The 8110-nt window shown below is 58.1% G+C and overlaps 1 protein-coding gene across 1 annotated transcript; it reads left to right on the top strand.

Annotated features, from left to right (window-relative positions):
• The first annotated feature begins 382 nt into the window (after positions 1-382).
• Positions 383-7728, top strand: MMP9 (matrix metallopeptidase 9). Its single transcript, XM_006051370.3, has 13 exons — positions 383-573; positions 1085-1317; positions 1672-1820; positions 2120-2248; positions 2337-2510; positions 2719-2892; positions 3298-3474; positions 3596-3751; positions 4504-4789; positions 4912-5051; positions 5486-5636; positions 5729-5832; positions 7419-7728. Exons 1-13 carry the CDS (start codon positions 436-438, stop codon positions 7535-7537), a joined length of 2130 nt encoding a protein of 709 aa, XP_006051432.3. The 5' UTR covers positions 383-435; the 3' UTR covers positions 7538-7728.
• Positions 7729-8110: the final 382 nt, after the last annotated feature.

Below are 8110 nucleotides of genomic sequence, written 5' to 3'. Positions count from 1 at the left end.
GTCTCGGGAACTTTCCATCCTTTTTCCTTAGGCTGATCTCTAGGGGGTCTTCCGATGGAGGGTTCAGGGAGTCCTCCAACCAGCCCTGCCTCCCTCCCTCCCTCTCATGCAGTTCTCACAAGCTCTGCAGTTTGCAAAACCCAATCCTTCCCTTGTGGGCCTGTGGTTTCCTGTTGGGTCTGGGGTCCTGCCTGACTTGGCAATGGGGGCTGTGGGCAGGAGGGAGAGGGGGGAGGTGGTGTAAGCCCTTTCCTTGCCTTCTCATGCTGGGACTGCCCAACACACACACACACACACACACACACACACACGCCATGGCCTGAGTCAGCTCTTGCAAGTGGCCAGTCAGAGAGGGGCGGGGTCACTGATTCAGTTGACAGCCTCTTTAAAGCCCCCAGGAGGGCAGCTGCAGCCAGACCAAGTGCTATCCTCACCATGAGCCCCCGGCAGCCCTTGGTCCTGGCGCTCCTGGTGCTAGCCTGCTGCTCTGCTGCCCCCAGACGACGCCAGCCCACCGTGGTGGTCTTTCCAGGAGAACCACAAACCAGCCTCACCAACAGGCAGCTGGCAGAGGTAGGCACACTCCCCCATCTAGAGCTGGGAAGGGCTGGCCGGGAGTCCCAGGAAGGGCGCGGGGTCTCAGACGAGATACTCTGGGGCTTGTTGTGGGGGGGTGGTGATGGGCACCTCTGGAGGACAGAGCAGTGAGAACAGGCCCTGGGAGATTCTGGACAGGGACTGCTGGAAACAGGCTAATGAGGGTTTCCTAGATGGGCACTGGGAAATGGATAAGGAGCACGTGGGGGTTCTGGAGTGGCGATGGGCTGAGGGTGAACAGGGGTAAACCCTAGGGGGCCCTGAAGTAGGCACTGCCTGGGGGCATCCTGGAGTGGAGTGGAGCTGAGGATGTCCACATGGAGGGGAGATTCTTGGGGCGGGCACAAGCCCTGGTATCCAGGGTACCGAGTACTGGATACAGTGTCTCGTTGCTAGTCTCCAAGAGCGGGGAGGGATGGAGTCCTTGCCCAGTAGGGCAGAGAAAGGGCGTCGGGGCTCTGCCACGTCTCTGCCCTTCCTTCCACAGGAATACCTGTACCGCTATGGCTACACTCCTGGGGCAGAGCTGAGCGAGGACGGTCAGTCCCTGCAGCGAGCTCTGCTGCGCTTCCAGCGGCGCCTGTCCCTGCCCGAGACTGGCGAGCTGGACAGCACCACCCTGAACGCCATGCGAGCCCCGCGCTGCGGCGTCCCAGACGTGGGCGGATTCCAGACCTTTGAGGGCGACCTCAAGTGGCACCACCACAACATCACCTACTGGTGCGCTGCTGGGCCCCGCGGGGGCGAGCGGGGCGCAGAGGGTGGCGAGAGGCGGGTTCCCAAGCGCCGCTCCTTGGCGAACACATCCCGTCTCAGGCCAATCCATGGCTTTCACTGAATGTGCCCGCCTCGAGGCAAGTGGCTCCCCCTCAGAGCCTCCGTCTCCCCCATCGGGGGAAATGGACCTCGCCAACTGACTCCAAAGAGAAAAGTGCGTCTGAAAGTGCTTTCGAGCTGAAAGCGTGGAGCGCAGGCAGGGCTATGTATTTGAAGTCGCGGAGACACCGGGTGGCACTGCTGGCCCGGCTCCCGCCTCTCACTTCTGCCCTTTATCCTCCTGCCTTTTCCCTCCAGGATCCAAAATTACTCGGAAGACCTGCCGCGCGACGTGATCGACGACGCCTTTGCCCGCGCTTTCGCGCTCTGGAGCGCGGTGACGCCGCTCACCTTCACTCGAGTGTACGGCCCCGAAGCTGACATTGTCATCCAGTTTGGTGTTAGAGGTGAGAACGCGAAGAAGGGGGAAATCGGGAGAATCTGAGATGGGGACAGAGGTGGGAGGATCAAAGAGAGACGAGAGGGGGCCCTGCACCTGGATTTCTCTTGCCTGTCCCCGAAGCCCTGGCGCCCGATCGCCCTTATGGCGCCCCCTCCTGACCGACACCTCACTGCACTGGGACAGCAAATGTTGGATTGCGGCTCTTAGGCCGAATTTTAGCCAGTAGTTAGGCCAGCGCCCTTGGGCAGTGCACAACCTGCACAACCGTACGCGTCTCACTCTCTTCTCCACCCGCTTCTTCAGAGCATGGAGATGGGTATCCCTTCGATGGAAAGAACGGGCTCCTGGCACACGCCTTTCCGCCTGGCGCAGGCATTCAGGGAGATGCCCACTTCGACGATGAAGAGTTGTGGTCTCTGGGCAAAGGCGTTGGTGAGATCCCGAGCTGCCCCGGTCCCCACTCCCTTCTCCTCTCACGCGTATCACCAGTCCCTCTGACCCCAGTCCCCCTTTCCCGCAGTGATCCCGACCTACTTCGGAAACGCGAAGGGCGCCGCCTGCCACTTCCCCTTCACCTTCCAGGGTCGCTCCTACTCTGCCTGCACCACGGACGGCCGTTCCGACGACATGCTCTGGTGCAGCACCACCGCCGACTACGACACCGACCGCCAGTTCGGCTTCTGCCCCAGCGAGAGTGAGTGCCCACCCTCCCGAGGGTCCAGAGCGCTGGCTCTTAATCCCAGCTCTGCCACTGATGCTGAGGGTGGCCTGCGAACCCCTCTCCTGTTCTCTGGGCCCAGTTCCCTCATCTGTGAGACGAGGCGAGAAATGGGAGGAGGACATAGGTGGCTCGTGGGTCAGTTAACTCGCGGCACCTTCAGTTAATCGTGTGGGCCTCCCAGGACTCTACACCCAGGACGGCAATGCGGACGGCAAGCCCTGCGTCTTCCCGTTCACCTTCCAGGGCCGCACCTACTCCGCCTGTACCTCCGATGGTCGCTCCGACGGCTACCGCTGGTGCGCCACCACCGCCAACTACGACCAGGACAAGCTCTACGGCTTCTGCCCGAGCCGAGGTACCGCTGACCCACCTACCTGATTCAGCCTCGCGCCCTCATTCCGCGTTGGTTCCCGAGCGTGGCCCTTCCACCCGTCCGTTTGTCTTCCCGCTCCTGTCGGTGCTCAGGACGGCCTTGACTCGGCCTGCCGTCACCGCAGCTCCTCCCCCAGCCTTCCAGATGCCGCCGCCGCATCCGCTGAGGCTTGGCCTTTCAGCCAGGCTTGCAGCCTCCTCCTAGGTCTGCGATCCCCAGGCCCCGCCCATTATTCTAGCCAGATGTCGGCGGTGCCCCACAACTCCCCCCGGGCTTTTAAAATAAGCCTCCCAGTTTCTCTAGCTCCTCGATTGGCCCGCCCCTGGCTCTTCATTGCCCCCCACACCCCACCTCCACTTGGCTCACCCGAGGCTCTGGTCTCTCCAGTCGATGCAACGGTGACCGGGGGCAACGCGGCGGGGGAGCTGTGCGTCTTCCCCTTCACCTTCCTGGGCAAGGAATACTCGGCCTGCACCAGAGAGGGTCGCAATGATGGGCACCTCTGGTGCGCCACCACCTCCAACTTCGACAAAGACAAGAAGTGGGGCTTCTGCCCGGATCAAGGTGGGCGGGGCGCCGAGGTTCCGTGGCTGGGGCCTCAGCCAGGGCAGTGGTGACCGGGAGGGATGCCCGGGCTGGGAGCTCGGCCCAGGGCTCCGAGCTCAGGCTCCCTTCTTTCGTCCAGGATACAGCCTGTACCTTGTGGCCGCACACGAGTTTGGCCACGCGCTGGGCTTAGATCACACCTCCGTGCCAGAGGCGCTCATGTACCCTATGTACAGATTCACCGAGGAGCACCCCCTGCATAGGGACGATGTTCAGGGCATCCAGCATCTGTATGGTGAGGGCGTGGGGCAGGGATAGAGGGAGGAGAGGGAAGGGCTAGGTTCTGCCGGCTCAGAACACCCCGAGAATAGGGAGGAGGGGAGAGTTAGGACTCTGATATCTATCTTTGAGAGCCCTTGAGGCTGGTGGGTACAACTGCTGCCAGGTCAGGACTTGGAGATGGCGATAAAGAGCCCGGACTCTAGAGTGAGACGGACATAGGTTCAAAAGCCGGTCCAGCCACTATCCGACTAGATGACGTTGGATAGGTTACTTCACCCCTCAACTTCCTTATCTGTAAAGTGGGGCTAACACCTGCCTCATGGGGTTGTTAGGAGGCGTAAGTGAGTTAGAATAATGCCTGGAATATGGCAAGCACCATATAAATGTTTGATAGTTTTATTATTATCACCACTTATTATCATTAGTATGTTTCCGCATCAAAGAAATGAAAATACTAAAGAATCTGCTCCATAGTTTTTTCTTTTTCCCCCTTCTGAAGATCAAAGGAGCTAATGTGCGTTTATAAAGCTCCCAGCACTGTTTGGCACCCAGTTTGAGAGCTCAAAAAAGGCTTCTCCCCCACCAGCCTGGGGGTGGGGGTGAGTGTGTGAAAGGAAGCTGCCAGCCCGGGGTTGGGGGAAGGCAGGATTCAACATCTGAAGTGGGGAGAGCGCCAGGGACCTCCAGGTAGGCACCGGGGAGCAGATACTCCAAAGGCACAGAGATGCAAGAACAGCGATTGCCTTACGCGGTATCTCTTTTCAGGTCCTCGCCCTGAGCCTGAACCACGGCCTCCGACCACTACCACCACCGAACCCCAGCCCACCGCTCCCCCCACGGTCTGCGTCACGGGGCCTCCCACCGCCCGCCCCTCAGAGGGTCCCACTACTGGCCCCACAGGGCCCCCGGCAGCTGGCCCCACGGGTCCTCCCACGGCTGGCCCTTCTGCGGCCCCGACGGAGTCCCCGGATCCAGCGGAGGACGTCTGCAACGTGGACATCTTCGACGCCATCGCGCAGATTGGGAACCGCTTGCATTTCTTCAAGGCTGGGTGAGGGGCGGGGCTGCGCGGTCGGGGGCGGGGGCTTGGAGGCGGGACCTGCCTGTGTCTCCCCGCCCACTGGCCGTAGGTTCCAGGCTCAGTGCCCCCACCCCCACTTTTCGCATCCCCAGGAAGTACTGGAGACTTTCTGAGGGAGGGGGCCGCCGGGTGCAGGGTCCCTTCCTTGTCAAGAGCACGTGGCCTGCGCTGCCTCGCAAGCTGGACTCCGTCTTCGAGGATCCGCTCACCAAGAAGATTTTCTTCTTCTCTGGTTAGTTTTCGTCTTTCTCCCTCCCCTGTGCTGTGCTTGGTCGCTCAGTCGTGTCCGACTCTTTGCGACCCTGTGGACTGTAGCCCACCAGGTTCCTCTGTCCATGGGGATTCTCCAGGCAAGAAGACTGTAGTGGGTTGCCATTTCTTCTTTCTCCAGGGGATCTTCCCCACCCAGGGATCGAATTGGGTATCCCGCATTGCAGGCAGATTATTTACAGTCTGAGCCACCAGGGAAGCCCTGAACAAATTTAGCAGGGATGAATTTCAGCCCTCCTCACAGCACCCTGGCACAGTCCTACTGAGGGGCTCTGCTCCTTGGGCACAGAGACTGCGGGCACTCCTGGAGCGTGCCTGCGTTTTCCCTCTTGACATTCAAGGGGGGTGTGTACCCCACTCCCTGCCCCCAGACCGATGTGAGCCTCCCTTCGGCAGGGCGCCAAGTGTGGGTGTACACCGGCGCGTCGGTGCTAGGCCCGAGGCGTCTGGACAAGTTGGGCCTGGGCCCGGAAGTGGCCCAGGTCACCGGGGCCCTCCCGCGCCCTGAGGGTAAGGTGCTGCTGTTCAGCGGGCAGAGCTTCTGGAGGTGAGATTCCCGGGGACCGCCAGCAGGGGGAGCCCGGGCGCCATCCGCCTGCCCGCCGGCTCAGCGCCTGTCTCATCGGTGCCGTCCTGCAGGTTCGACGTGAAGACACAGAAGGTGGATCCCCAGAGCGTCACCCCCGTGGACCAGACGTTCCCCGGGGTGCCTATTAGCACGCACGACATCTTTCAGTACCAAGGTGAGGGCTGAGAGCCAGGGTCAGGGGGAGGATCCCTCCCAGAGATACCTCCCACAGTAGGTTCCCCTACCCTGTGTTGTTAGTCGCTCAGTCGTGTCTGACTCTTTGTGACTCCATGGATTGTAGCCCGCCAGGCTCCTCTGTCCATGGAATTCTCCAGGCAAGAAAACTGGAGTGGGTAGCCATTCTCTTCTCCAGGGGATCTTCCCCATCCAGGGATCGAACCCGGGTCTCCCACATTGCAGGCAGATTCTTTACCATCTGAGCCACCAGGGAAGCCCCTGCCTTAGCGATTGGTCAAATTTCAAGCCAGAAAGAAAAAGCCGGTGGAGACTGAGGCAAATGTCCCTCATTGATGAGTTCCCCGCAGAGTCAGGGATTTTCCCAGACCATTTGAGGACCAGGGCCACAACGAGAACTAGAACCCAGATTTCCTGCCTCCCAGCTGGAAGCTCTTTCCCCCATAGCACAGGACACCTGGTTTGTATGAAGGCTTTATTAGACCATATTTATCAAGTGCCTGTAATATGCTAGGCATCATGCTGCCACTGGGGATACAGTAATAAATAATACATTACATAGATGTGTGTGTGTGACTTTGGGCAAGTCACTGCTATTCACAGAGCCTCAGTTTCCCCATATGTAAAATGGGGATGGTAGCTGGAGTTAACCCTTTCTTTCTCTTTCCCACTGCTCATCCCCAGTCAGCGGACAACTGCTGTTGGCTCAGCCTCCAAAATATTTACAACCTCCTTTGCAGACACCCTAGTCCAAGCCACGCTGGTTGTCCAATACCTTCAAATATGTTTTCTGAGAGTAGGGAGGGGCTAGGAGGGGAAGGGCATGCAAGGTTGAAGGCACTAACGAAGCCTGATCTGACCCCTCTCCTCCCCCTTCTCCACCCCCTCCCACTACTCCTGTCATTCCCTTTGCTCTGCTCCACTCACACCAGCCTCTGGCTGTTCTTTGAACACATCAAGGTCATTCCCAGCTTAGGGCCTTTGTGCCAGTTGTATCCTCTGCCTGGAAGGTGTTTTCCCCAGATTGTCACTGGGATGCCTCCCTCTCAGCCTTCAGGTCTCAGCACTCAGGCCACCTCTACAGAGAGGCCTTCTTTGGCCCTCATTATCTATTCACTCGACTGCTCACTTACATTTCCTTCATTGCTTTCCCTATTGTCAAAACCAACCTCCTTTACTTATGCATTTGCTTGTTAATCATATGTCTTACCCCACTAACATGTAAGCACCCAAACGACTGAGATCATGCCTGCATTTTCCCTCTGTTGTATCCCCAGTGTCTCTAACAGTGCTTGGCATGATGAATGTTGGATGGATGAATGGGATTTGTTGAATGAATTGTTCTGAGTATCGACTGTGTGCCAGGCCCTGTGCCAGTGCTTTGGACATGGAGGTCTGTGCCCTCCAGCATCTCCCGGGTGGGGTGGGGAACAGACATGTCCAGTGGAAACCTTGGAAAGATTTTGAAAGGGTAGGAAGCGTGATTGTGAAGACCATACTCCTGTTTGGGTCCGTGTGTGTGGGAGAGCTGGAATCACCCCTCTTGGTCCACTTTCTCCCTTGCAGAGAAAGCTTACTTCTGCCAGGATAACTTCTACTGGCGCGTGAGTTCCCGGAATGAAGTGAATCAGGTGGACTATGTGGGCTACGTGACCTTCGACCTCCTGAAGTGCCCTGAGGACTAGGGCTCCCAAGCCTGCTTCAGCACTGCAGTGGGGGCCCCCTCGGGGACCCTGCCAATAGGGAATGAGCCAGTCTGCTGGATCCCAACTAGTGGATCTGTTCTGAAGGACGAGGAGGAGGGGAGGTGGGCTGGGCCCTCTCTTCCCACCTTCCTTTCTTGTTAGAACGTATTTAATAAATGTGGATTCTTTAACCTTGAGGAGCAGATTTATGTATGGTATGCATGCCTGCATGTATGTATGTAACCAGCAGAGAGCTTACTATGCACCAGGCAGTGTTCTAAAACACTTCATAAATATTAACGTTCAATCCTTCCTATTAGGAAGGTATAATGTAATTATTCCTATTTTATAGCTGAGGAAATGGCCAGCCTGATATTCATTCATCAAACATTTATTGAGCTCTGACATGGAGCCGGGCCTTGTGCTGGGCCCTGGGGATAGAGAAGTGAGCTGAACGACGTTTCTTTCCTCCAGGACCGCTCAGTGGCCCTCAGATTCTTGGGTGCATGAGAGCCCTCAAAACTTGCTTAAAACGCAGGCTCCAAACTCCATCTCCATTCTCAGAAAGTCCAC

This window comes from Bubalus bubalis, chromosome 14 (assembly GCF_019923935.1).
Source record: "Bubalus bubalis isolate 160015118507 breed Murrah chromosome 14, NDDB_SH_1, whole genome shotgun sequence".
Classification (NCBI taxonomy): Eukaryota; Metazoa; Chordata; class Mammalia; order Artiodactyla; family Bovidae; genus Bubalus; species Bubalus bubalis.
The sequence above is the reverse complement of the archived record's forward strand: the minus strand, read 5'-3'. Positions and strand labels throughout refer to the sequence as shown.